Source organism: Vidua chalybeata, chromosome 1, assembly GCF_026979565.1.
Source record: "Vidua chalybeata isolate OUT-0048 chromosome 1, bVidCha1 merged haplotype, whole genome shotgun sequence".
In the NCBI taxonomy this organism is placed as follows: domain Eukaryota; kingdom Metazoa; phylum Chordata; class Aves; order Passeriformes; family Viduidae; genus Vidua; species Vidua chalybeata.
In genome coordinates, this window is record NC_071530.1 from 124,201,146 (window position 1) to 124,215,057 (window position 13,912).

Below are 13,912 nucleotides of genomic sequence, written 5' to 3' on the forward strand. Positions count from 1 at the left end.
TAAACAGGCTTTCTTTTGCAATTCAGTGGTAGGAATGGCAAATTTCACTTTCACTCAGCACACCTGCTAGGCACTATCAAGATCACAAATGACTGCGCAGAATTCAGGCTTGGTAATATCGGAAATCAAAAGAAGAGCTCTTTGTTAACAAAATCACCAAAAATATATAGGAAATACCATAGCATAATTCTTTGGTTGTGTGTTCAAACACCCACTATATTTATCTCAAATATATTTACAGAAAACTAAGACCTACACTTGGCCAACTTCATTGAAACAGCTTCTTTCCATTTTTATGAACCACCAGTGAAAATTTACTCACATGCATTGGAAATGGGAGCTCTGATTAAAGCAAAGAATAATCTCTAGTTCCTCATGCAGATGGAGATAAAAGCTTGATGTACTGTAACAGATAGTAAACCCAGTATCAGAAGCAAAAGAGCCTGCACTGCAACTTGGAAATCAGAAACCCTTGATGTTGTTCTGTATGAAACACCATCCTAAAAGCAGCACCATGACAGCAAGCTTTGGACTTCCTCCATAGAAAATCACCATTCCTTTGGGATACTATGATGGACTCTGAAATTCTTTATACAAGAATATGAACACATTCAGTTAACCTTCAGAAACTCAGTTAACCTTCACCTTTAAATCTAAAGGCAAAGAGCTAAATAGATGAGTGAATACAAATGGAGCAAGAATTAGGTACAATGTGCCTACTGCATTTTATTGATCTCATTTTTTTCACGTGACTAAGTGGACAGAAAATTTTCATTTATTTCCTGAGGAAGCATTTAATTTATGTAATAAGTTTTAGAGCACAAAGTGCATCTCTTTGCAGTAAGTTTACTCCTTTTGCTTTGCTTGCTTGCTCTCTGCAAGTCCCAAAAGCACTGCATCAGCTTCCAGCAATGTTGTGTCACTGGCTGCCCCCAAAAACCTGGACGTCAGTTCAAGATCCAGCAGTCTCAGGCGTACCCGGGTTCCTCTCTGATATTTTCTGTGAAGAAAAGGGGAGAGGGGGAAGAAGGTAAGTTTTGTTAAACACTGGTCTTGCATTTCCTAAGGCTCTCTCCTCTCTGCAGATCTAAGCAGCAGTCCCACAGAAAACCAAGCACTGCAATGAAGTCCAATCCTGTTGTAATGTCATCAGCTCTAAACCTGCTGGGACACACTCCGTACCACCACAGAGCCAGTCTCTGCTGATACAACCCTGCCCATCAAAGAACAGACGCCACCAGATCCCACTGTGGGAATGCAGACTCTACAAAAAAGCAGTTTATTATATGGGAAACTGCTTGTATCTTCCATCATAATATTTTACTGTATCATCTGCTATCATGCCAATAATTATCTGCAGGACAACGTATCATCAAAGGGGAGGAAAAGTCGTCATTACATCACTGGTGACATTGCTATTATCAAGAAGTACAATGCCAGCTAACTATGGTTTATATTTCCAACTCTAGGCCTCAGGCAAGGAACCCTTCTTGTCTTATCCTCTCATCCAAAGAGTGGGCATCATCTGCAAGGTTTTTATTACATACAATTAAAAAGAAACCCCACAACTATTGTAATGAAACATTCTGCCTACAGGCTTGGGTTTTATTACTTTATGCTCTCTTTTTTTCTTTCCTTTTCCTTTTAAGTCAGAAGATGTGAGTGTTCAATGTGTTTTTAAAACAGACCCTCTGTTAAGATGGCAATGCTAAATTAGTGAAGATTTTTAAAATACAAGCAGGTTTTATAATGCACCTGGAGAGCTATTGATGGAAGTCCAGGAATTGAGAGAATTGAGAACTATTTTTCTTTTGAAAGTTCAAGTTGCACGTTCTTTTTCCCTAGTCAAAGCATAAAGAGCTGAAGATGCAGCAAGCTTGACTACCTTGAGCAAAAGCAAGAGATAGTTTGAAACATTCTCCAGTTATCAATGGAAAAAACATGTAATAGGGATGTCTGGTTGTACCATTTCCATCTCTGCATCCACGGCTGCAGTGAAGAGTATGGCACAGCTACCAAAGATAGAACACAGCTTTTGTTTGGTTGTTACCTAAATAGCTGGAAGGGATCAATTCTGTCTTTTTCTCTGTGAAATATATGCATTTCAAAACAGAACAGTTTCACAACTGATGAGAATTATTTACAAAACCTAACATGCAGCATTTCAGTGTTGCTGAAATCAAGACAATGCATAAGACCTTAAAGTGGATGGTATCTTCCAGGATTCGTTAGGCTCATTAAGAAGAGAGGTCCCCAAAAAAGTTTTGGGATAAGAAGAAGAATGAAGAGGAAAGGTCCTCATTGAAGCATCTTAAATGAAGATCAGCTGACTAATAGTTTTAGCCATTTGGGTATATGGGAGAAATTTCCAGAAAATTCTGTAGCATGAACCAAACCTTCACCTTACTGACAGCTGCTGGCTAGATGGGTTGCCTTTGCCTCTAACCATGAAGTTATCCTGATCTCTAACAATATCTTCAGCATAAAATATCAGACTATACTGCCTTTATCAGGGGGGGGGGCAGGATTAGGTTTTGAGAAAGGGCAAAATAAGAGGGAGAGAAGGAAATCTGAGAGGGAGAAATGGTCTCTGGAAACAGAAAAGAAGGAGCAGATATCTTTTAATGAGAAAATAGGAGGCTTGGAAAACCAGAAAAGAATAGATAAATGTGACAAAAATGTGACAAAAAAAGCACTGAAAACATAGGCAAATTGCATAGAAATCTAGGAAACTATACTATATACAGTAGAGCCAAGAAAAGGAAAACATCGCTGATAAGACTGCATAAAACTATTAAAACCTGACACTAAACTCAGATCTTTGAACTACAGCACTCTGTGCTGCTTTAAAAGAATCTTAATGTATTTTAAATCTAAAAAAACTTAAGACTAACACTAGTGGTGCTGTAACAAATTTTTCAAGACCAGTCATCCCTCTGCCTTTTTCTTCTCTCTTTCCTCCTACAGGAAAAGCAGCTCACTGGTAACCTACAGCAGGAAGCTGTTGAGAACACTACCTTCAGGGTCCAACACATTCCTACAGAGATTGAACTGAATGAGGTTTAAATTGAATTAGAAGTCCTTTCTCTATCTGACAGCCCACAGTGGGAGAGATAATGAGCTCCATCTTTGTAACTGAAATACAAAATATTACTTTCATCACGCATCAGTTCCTTTTGGGCAGGTTGCTTGACTACCGTGATGTTCTACAAGTGAATACATGAAATTATTTTTTTTCTAATCAAGCCTTTAAAAGTACTATTTATAACCAGGGAAGTCCATATGGAAAATCTGTGAAGAAACTGTACTTCTCATCATTGATGCATCTAATTTTATAGAAAACAAACAAATAAATAAATAATCTTAAGCACAACTGCCCCAATTTTAGTTCTGCTCACTGTACAGTCTGCAGAGAACTTTGCTCTGATTTCCGGACATGACTTTAGCATATATTTGTAATGCAAATTCCAAGCAATTGTATTTTTGTAAGAAGAATCACAATCTTCAATGCTGCTTCAGTAACTGGAAGAGATTCCAGATACTTTAATCATACTTAATTATTAAAGAATCTTTTCCAGTTACAGCACATCTGCTTACAAAAAGATCACAATGAACATTTCTTTGAGGAGCTGACACAACTGCCAATTTATATGAATATAAACATTTGGGTTTGCGACAGATGTTCCCTACAGCTAAAACACTTCAAGAGTATGTGGATGACGTAGAAAAAACAGCAACATGAACACAACATGCAGTGATGGTCTATCCGACACATTTTAGAGCAAGAGGAAATGATAAGCTGCTCTATGTATAGCAATCATATTCTATCCACAAAGGTATTTATCCTTGAAACAGATAAAACTATCCTATGGTTAAAGCAGAAGCCTGAAGCAGGACCCAGAAACAAAGCAAGCATTTTATTATTTTCAGGAATAGTGGCCTAGGAGACACAGGACACCAGTGTAAAAGGAAAGAAACCATCTACTTACTCCACTTTGCAAAAGGACTCACTTTATTTTTAAGTAACAATGCTGGTTTTCAAGATCATCTTATCCAATGACCATCAGCAGGCACCACTGACCTTCACCCAACCCCCAAGCACTATGTTTCTCAAATATTCATGTGTTTTCCTCATACCACTTCCTATTACCAGGTAAAAGTATTAAATTCACTGAGAAGTAGACAAAGGTGTTTAGTTACATTCATAAATGAAGGTATAAGAATTTCTTTAGAACTTAAAAAAATTATTTTGCAAGTAGACTCAGAGCTTGATCCACTTCCACAGAATTTATTTATGATAGCTATGAATTTTAACCCTTTGGGAACCCCAATTTTGAATGGAAGGACCCCACCTAACACCCACATTCAGAGATGGGAATCCAGCGGCTGCTGTTGCTGAGCCATGACCCCTTCTCAAGCCAGTGTCCAGAGCACCCACTAAGGCACCATCAGAAACCTTTGCCTGAACTTCAGCCAAGGAACAAGGTGTCCCAAAAAGCTTTCTTGGTTTTAGATGTGTACCTGTAGGCTTCTTTCCAACTCTTCTGGAGTGGGCAAAGCACTAGGTACAAGGTGCACCTTCCCTCAAACATCCACTTCCAGAAGATGACATTTAGTTAGGTTAGAGACAACCCAAATAACTGCTTCAGTGCTCTTTGTTATTTATGAACTGTCATGAAGAAGAACTAGAAAAGATTCAAAATTAAAATCCTTTTTCTTATTTGAACCATAAGTCTGTGCAACCACATATCACCAATATAACACAAAATATAAGAGCACAGAGAAAGCATACAGCACGGCCTTGCTAATGGTGTTGAAGAAATTTCAAAAACTAATATAAAAATTAAAGTTTATGTGCTATTACTACATTAAAAATAGGGCCTATTATCTTTGCATGCAAATATCAAGCTACTGTGTCTTAACTTACAAAAAGTAGGTCTTCTCTTAGCTAATCATATGAGTAGAACAGTGAGCACTTTCAGAGTCAAGCAACTTGGAAGCTTCCTTCTGACTGTCTATATCACTTTTATTGCAATTTGCTCTCTATGCTGATCCTTTCACTTTTGCACCGAAGCTTTAAATCTCTTAAAATCCTAATGGTAAATTAAAGGGTTTAGCCAAAACTCCCCAAACTCTTCAGTCAAGATTTTAAACTTGTAATTTTAAAGTAATTTTACTATGTGAAATATATATGAAGAAACAAAAACCCCCAATATTTTTACATAATAAAACTGGAGGGAGAGGATATGGAATGACATATTTCAGCTCCTGCTAATTAAGAATGCTGCAGGGAGAAATATTTTTTTAACTTAAAAGTCATTCCAGGTTACAGCAAAAAGGTATACAAATGGAGCTGCCTTGGAAAGCGATGAGCATGTTAAAACAAGGAGGCTATAACTAAAAGTTATATTATATTTATACCTAATTATACCAATTTCAGCCAAGAAAATGGGACAGTTGTTTTGCAGGTGTACAATTTCACATGCAAAGGAAGCATCCTTATTACTAAATGGCATTAAGAACTTTATTCAAACTCTAAATTATAGTTGTAGACATTAAAACACTTTGTTAAACTATCCAGTATTTAAAACTGCATATGATCACAAATTAGCAAGCAGTCCTATTTCTATTAAAACTACTCAAGTTATTAGTTTAAAATTGAGGGCAACAAAGCTTCTATTCTTGGAAACACTGCTATGAAAATAACAATGCAATTACAGAAATGGTTGAGTCTCACTGGGTCTTGGCTGGTATTTCCCACTCATTTCAAAAGTGCATTCACAGATACCTTCTATTTCATACTATAAAAATACAGGACTGATATTTTGAGACAATTAGAATATTTTGCCTCATATATCCTCTATTTTGTTAAGGATTTTCAGTCTCCATTGCCTTCTTTTGGAACCATAACCTGTGCAACACAAAGATGAATGAACTTGCTAGGGCTGCATATGACCATTCTCATCCACTGTCCATTCTTCCATGCCCTCTGTCCCACCCCTCCGGAATGTACATTTCTGATAGGAGCAGGAAGGCAACTCTTAAACCTGGGGTTTAATTCCTACACTGAGGGTGTAACTTAGAGAATTCAACTTGATTTTTTTACACTTTTTGCATCATTGTTTTTTAATATCCCCCAGCACAGTCTAGTGATGGCTTTCTGCAATGAAAGGAATCCCTGGATTATCTTCCATACAAAATCAATTAATATAAATCACTCCAAAGACATGGTTAGAGTTGAGCCACAGTACTCTCAGTGAATGCCATCAGAAGTCTTGATGCCTTTCATTTTCGCACTGAGAATTTCGAAGTGTGTTTTTCAGATCCATTATTCAAGAGGTTTTGTTTCAGTGCCTTAATACAGTACAGAACAGTTTACAAAATTCAAAACCTTGTCACTTTCTCTTTTCTTTTTTGTTATGTGAAAGACACCACATTATCAACCTCAGAAAAAATACAAGAGCAGTGAAGGTAGTGAAATAAATTGACCATCACTTTCTCTCCAGAGTTTGTGTTCACGATTCTTACCACCTTTCAAATCCACTCAAAATCATCCTGTAGCTCCTCATTAGTAATTCTGAAATGATAAAGCATCCCCAGAAGCAAACCCACCTCTAACTAACTGCAGCCAGCAGCAAAGCAGTGCAGCTGGTGTGGAACAAAGCTGTGTGTGGAACAATCCATTTTGTTTCTAGAAAGTGTTTCGAAGCATTCCCAGATGCTGCCTGAGCCCACTCTGGTCTCAACTTTATCAACAAAGGGATGCCCTACAGCTGGCTTAAGGAGCACAATTCTTGTGAACTGTGTACAAGAGTTTTGTACAGGTCACCACCCTCTGATGCCCCACAGTGAAGGAGCTCTGTGAAAGCACACTTCCCAGAAACTTCTCCCTCATTGCCAGTATACACACAATTCTTGTTCAGAGAAAATATGGATGAAAAAAGCAGACTGCTGTCAAGCTGAAGGCAGCGCATTTCTCCATAAAAATCTACATCTCATAAAGTGGCTTTGCAGCAAGGCACACATTGCACATGTAGTGATAGGGATGGCAATCCTGCATCCAGCAGGTCCAGACAGCAGTCATAACACACCCTTCCCCTCTGAATGAGCTCCGAAGCAATGCTGGGGCAAAAAGGCCAAACCCCAGTTTTGTACATAGCAGTGATGGAAGAAGTGGCAGCAGAAAGGTACCGTGAATTTTGCACAGAATAAAACATGGACGGTGGAAGAGATACCGGGAGAGCAGTGTCGTGGGGTAGTATCCTGCTGACTGCCTTTCTTTAAAGGCTGTTAAAGAGAGGACAAAGAACATGCATAAAAATGAATAACCATGTAAAGATCTTGATCTGTTATTAAAAAGATTGAGGTGTCTATACTGGTATTAAAAGATGCTTACATCTGTCTGGGAAAAGCATACAATAATTAGGAAAGTGAAGTCCAACTAATGCAGAAGAGAATGACAATTTCCTATGAATTAATAGGAAAAAACTCCAAGCCCTGAGACTTTTCAGCCATTGATGGCTTCAGCTGAAGAGATGTCAAAACAGACGTGCTAGTTCAGTTCAGGATAACCTGCTGAAATGTCATGTCTCATGATACAGTGAAGTCCTAAGAGATGACCTGACGGTCCCTTTTGGCTTAAATTTTATTCATCCATTATTTATTACCACAGCATCCAGTAATTCAAATAAGGGATGGATGCTCAAAATAGGATTTTCAAAGCATCTCTGTTCTCTGCAATCAAACAATCCACAAAATGCTCCAAGGTTGCTGGCTAAATTCTGTCAGAAAATGCAATCTCACTTCTTGTGACTCATCAGCCCATTACCACTTCAGCTGTATTTGTTTCCTACTCCATTTGTTTTCCTCTTTACTTGAACAAAGAAGGCAAACACGCTGTCATTTCTTCTGCTATTCCTGTTTGTGACACCTGCTTAATAATTTTTCAGAGTATTTTTGCTCCTTCTGCCAAATCCATGCTTCTACAAGGAAACAGGCTATACTCTGCTAGACAGAAGCAGAGATCTAGATTACTCTGCCTTTCATATTCTTGGAAGCATTTAGCAGAATGCTTTAAGAGTGTGTGAAATGATCAACTTAAGCAACAGTCATTGTTACCTACTCTTTTGGAACAACAGTGCATTAGCAGATCCTATGGCAAACATCCTTAAAACAAGGAGGTTTTATGCACCTGAGGAAGTCCAAAGCTAAACCCTACTTTACACTGACCACCGTCTAAAGCAGAAACTGGAAATGAATACACAATGAGTTTGGGCATAATAACTAGATGCTGATGTGAAAAACATCCTGAAGCACTTCAATATTCCCCCTGGATAACTGGAGCTTACAAAAGTGCTAATGTCACTGCATGTATGGACACTTGGGGGGAAAAAACTACTAAACAGGTTGGTACGAGCAGCAGAGTTTGAGAGTCCACTCCATTGTTAGGGGGTAAAATAATATCTCTAGTTATGCTTATGGGACTGTTCAAAGCCATTGGTCAAGCCTTGGCAGCTTCATTCAAGTGCAGGGATGTTGTCACCCTAGTCAACTGTGCCTTCACAGTTGGCTATTGAGATGCCAGATAGCTGAGTCAAATTGGCACAGACATGGGTGAATGAAACATGTACATTTTCATTCCTATTGCTAAAAGAAGGCAAACACGTTGGTGCTAAAAGAAGGTAAATGCAAAGGCTGACAAGAATTGTTTTTTTGTCACAGAAAAGCATCAAACGAGCCACTGTGAAGACACTGTCAAGCTCTGCTATTACCATGATATCAACAATCAATGGCATTTGTGTCTGTGACAGCAAAAGAATACAGCCAAAGGTGTCAAATATTTCAATCTAATTCTGTTCTGGTCTGGACATTCAGAGTCTCGGTAGAGTTTCTTACTTGTAAATCACTTCTTAAAAGTAACACGCTTGTCCTCAATTCAAACAAAACTCAAAGTAGCCAATATTTAATTACTAGAACAAGCAAAAAAAAATCTTGCTGTAACTTTTTCTACAGTATCTGCAAGAATCAATTTGTATTCACTAAAACTTCTGGTACAGGATCGTTCCCTTTTTTAGGGAAGTAATCCACAGAATAATCTGTATTTTCAAATGTACTTCATATCACATCAAAGATGAATGCTGTAACCTTTTCTCCATGGCACAGAGAGGTAGGGTTTGACAAATGAAACTTGCAAGAGGTGGCTCCTGTCATCTAAGAACTTGTATCAGATATAGTCATGTCATCACACAGTAATTTATGTCAGTTGCTTTCTCAGTCTATAATGTAAAGCATTTCCTTTAACTTAAGAGGAAAATGAAAGAAAAAAGAAATGAGTCTTTACCAAATTTTTGTATTTTTTCCACTGTTTAAACACTCAAATTAACTATTTTGATTAAAATATTGCTTTGTAACTTACAAAATGTTAAAAAAAAAAGACTATATACTTAAATATATATACAAAATCAGCCAATGATTTTAAAAAACACTAAAAAACCCCATAGCCCTTTATGCTTGCAGAGACCAGAAGCCAAACAAACTGCTTAAAAGATGAAAGATAAAGGTACCCAAGTGGAAAAAAAATCCCAAGAAACCAAACTCATGTGAAGTATGCTCTAGCTCACATTCTTCTATCCATCTTTCCACAAGTAATCACTACTGTAATTCCTACGCCTTCTCTTTCCCATGCTGAGATCTTGGCTCAGTCAGATACTTCTCATGCACGTAGTCCTAAACCTTCAGCCCTCCACAGTTCAAATTCACTTTCCACATACTGTCTTCATTTCCTTCATAGATGTGGTCTCAATCTTACTCCCTTTCTACACATACTCCATTTCCTACATCATAACTTCTCTGGCCTTCCACTGTCTCCCTGAGATCTCAGACCAGGCATTTCCAGGCTTCTTTTTCTATTCCACAAAAATCTATTAGACATATTTTTTTGCCCCCTCTTACTTACTGCCTCCTCACTCATCCTAGTCCCAGCCCATTTATCCAGCCAGCCTCACTTTCTTTGCAGTTTCTTACACCATCAGAACTTTCTCTCTCACCAGTACCAACTAAGTTCAGTTGTCTTCCTTTTCTGGCAGTGCTTCTCAGTTTTCTCACTCAGCTGATTCCAATCCCCTCGCACAAGCCACCCTGGCAATTCTCTTATAAGGGATTAAAAATAGTACATTTTGATAATTCAGACATGGTTCTTATCAAAATACAAATCAGACTCCCCCTTACTACCTGGGTAATGATACTAACTAGGGAACAATGACAATTAATTTAAAAACCTGCCCAGCTTTGGTGCTCAACCCTCAAGCTTTTTACAGTTTGGAGTGGCTGTCATACAGGAGAATCCTCAGTAAACCAGGATAATTCACATACTGTCAGCAGGTTTTTGCAGACACATCATCTAAGCCTGCTCTGATGCTCCCAGCTGCACTGATGGAAAGTACTGTACAGGGCCTTTCTTTGCATTTAAACCTCATCATAGCCATAAATTGGATTTGTTTCTTTCTTGGGAGAGCTGGATGCTGAAGACATGTAGGGACAGCTAAAATGGCTGTTCCAGGGCAGTGAGTGCTGGTAACCATGTTAATGTCAGGGCTGGCATACAAAGACAGACACAAAATTGAGCTGCTGAAAGCTGAAGCAGATGCCAGAATTCTCAGTTGCAAGTGAATGCAACAGGAGAGATGCAAAAGGTGCTAAAGATGAAGGAAGGGCACTAATGGAAGTTGGGCACTAATGGTTTGGGGTCTCAGAGGAAGAATGGGCAGGGAGAGAGGGGTCAGGAGGATACAGAGGTTGAGGAGTACAACTTTGGAGAATGTGGGTGAGGTCTGTAGAGAGAGTTGATGGGCTTGAGAGAAAAGGATGAAGAACTGGATGGGACTCTAAGACAAGAGGAGCAGGAGGTACCACATGGCTCCTCTTTATCAATCAGCTAAGGCCAAGGGAGGACTGCTCCTTCCCAAAGGACTGCTGAAAAGTACCAGCCTCTTCCCTGAACCTCCTTGTTCCCTAGTTTTTCCCCAACTCTCCTTGTGGCTGTTGGTGCCTGCAGAAAGCACTGTCTATTACATCTGCCCTCTGGATTGCTCAGTCATTCTTACTGCTCACTGTGGCAAAAATCTGGTCATATTTATGTAACAGTTGGTCTGTAAGATGCAGCATATGCAGATTGCTCAGACAACTGCAAGACACACAACTAAAGATTTTAGCTAAAATGTCTGACAGTATGGTTGAAAAAGCTAAAAGAGGATAAAATGGGATCTGGCAGAGAAAAAGTCCCACTGTAACAACAGATTATAAACCTAACTATTTCCAGTGCTCTTAAAGCATCTTGAAGCATCACCGGATGTGCACATCTGGAACAAATGCCTGCATTTCTACACCAGAGAACATTACCCAACATTTTAAGGTATATCAAATAATATTCCTTGACATTTCAATTTCTTGTTAGCATCCACTTATTTGAATGCCTCAAGAACAATCTCAGCTACTTACATTAAAAGTGAGCAATACGGACTAACACTGAACAGACTTTTTGATGAAAAAGAGTTCATGGTGCTCCTGTAAAAGGAACATTTTCAGATTTGGTCAGGAACATTTCTTTGTAAGCTAACACTTGCGTTATTCATTCCACTGGCTTTCACAGTTAATAAAAGTCTATTCAGAGACAACATGAAAATCCTGTTGGGGAATGGTGCCTTAAAAATGCTACCAGTTTGACACTGTCAGTTTGATTTTCCAGATTTGGCAAGTAGGAGTGCAAAGCATGGGGAAGGTTCACTTCTCTGCAGAATGCCATGCACTTACCTTTGAGAGGAGCAAATATTTCATGGTCCACTTTCTGCCAAAAAACCCTAACATATTAATAGATCTTAATCAGAGTTTGGAGAGGGACAGTGTTCAAATGTGTTTTGGATTTTTAAAATATGTCCTTAATGAAATCGTGAAATGGATGAGGAAAACATATAAAGAATATCCATGAAGAACCTCATGGGTATAGGCAAGGCATTACCAGTGAGAAAGGTCACCTAGGAGGCCACTCACCTGCTGCACACAACAATGTCAGGAGTGAGCTCAGATTGCCAAGGGCAGCTTTTAGAAATGCTAAATGGAGGGGAAAACAATCCAAAAGAGCATGAAACAAGGTATTACCAGACTATTAAGATACTAGAAATTACAAAGGTTCACCTAGTGCTATAATGCTTGAGGTTAAGGAAATATGGACTATCACTGAACATAACTACCATAAGGAAATTTTCAGAAAATTTAGTTTTGGAGGCAATAAAGAAGAAATGAACAGCTGGATAAATCAAAAGAAACATGTAGGCAAAAATGGCAGTTGCAAGTTGGACGTACACAAGGAGGAGCCTCCAGGAAAAGCCGCTGGGTACCACATCCGAACATGTCCTGGCCTCCTAACACCAAAGATACCAAAATAGCAAAAAAGTAGGTGAGATCATGATAGCAGATCTGCATTCAGTATGGAGAATACACCTAGAAATGAACTAGCAACAACTGTTGTGACACTGTACAAGGACAAGAGTCATCTTCCCAATCTACTCCTTTGCCTTATGCCTTCCTCTATAACCACTTTATTGTCTTCTGCTCAATAGAGAACCAATGCTAAGTTCTTATTAAACACAACACACACACATGGACTGAGAAAAAATACCAAATAAGGCTGTGGGTTTTTTTCCCTAGATGTGGAAAGATGAAAGAACTACAGAAACATAAATTATTACAACTTTCTCCACAATGAGAAAATTAGAGCTAGATAAAGGTACTTAGGGGAAAAAAGAAAAAAATATAGATTCTGTCAGTAGAGGAAACAACTGAGAAATAAAAGAATTAGTGATTATTATACAGACTTAGGTAACTTTCCCCTCTACAGTCCCACTTCCAAATTAGTCCTAGAAGCAGCTTCTTCGAGGAATTTTTCACCTATAAGCTCTTTTTGGACCCCATTTGATCCAACTTAAAACTGTGCAATCTTTCAACTGCATCTACATACGTAGACCTATCACATCAGAGATTTATTATGGGAGTACAAAACTGTCAACCAAAAGAGTCAAAGTCATGACAAAATGTGTGCATATTTGAAGGAGATAAAAATAACATTATATGAACAAAAGGAACTTAATCTAGTCCCCCAGGTCTGTGTTCCTCATGCTTGGTACTATCAACAACAGAAGAGAAGGATTCAGAGCTTTAGGTAGACAATGTCACCAACTGTGCCCAAAGAAGCACCATTATCTCTGCCAGACTTTAGCACAAGAAACAATTTGAATCCTCTTTTATATACAAACTTAATGCACACAAAGACAAACAGTTAATGCTATTAGTTTCCAATGTTACTTAGAAATTAATTTAAACATTCTAAGCTGTTTTCTTAGACCCTTTATTCAGAAACTCCAGAACAGATGTCCTAAAAATAATTTAGCAGAAACCCTGTATCATATCAGATCTTCATAACACTAAGAAATGAAGAGCTGAAAGTACAACTGCTCTCTCTCCATGGTCAGAGTACTCTCATTAGCTCACCACATGCGGCTGCTAAGACTTGTACTCAAGGCAGCAGAGCTACTGCAGATGCCTGGGACAAATCCTGTGACCATCCAAACTATGCTGACCATACCTTGTGTGACTGCTTGCCAAGGAGAGGGTGTTATTAGCCAGGCTTGGCTCAAACAATTCACTGCCCACAAAGCTACTTTAATGTACTGTCTCTACTGGGGTAAAAAACACAGTAATCCAACAATACATTACGATACTTTCCCATCACTGCAGCAGTTCCCACCACAGGCAACACTTTGTCTCCAACAAAGAAGCCTCACATTCTGTGCCTGCAAAAAACCCCTATCCATACTGTAGGGATGCCAAGAGGAACATCTGTGTGCTCAGAAGGACACAA

General features: G+C 38.7%; 1 protein-coding gene across 1 annotated transcript in view; it reads right to left on the minus strand.

The window, feature by feature from the left end:
• Positions 1-701: 701 nt before the first annotated feature.
• The window catches only part of TPD52 (tumor protein D52), a 123,710-nt gene continuing 110,499 nt past the window's right edge, over positions 702-13,912 (minus strand). The window contains exon 7 of the mRNA XM_053941617.1: positions 702-1,000. Within this exon, the coding sequence (XP_053797592.1) occupies positions 847-1,000 (154 nt within the window). The 3' untranslated portion in view covers positions 702-846. The remainder of the gene's footprint in view (positions 1,001-13,912) is intronic.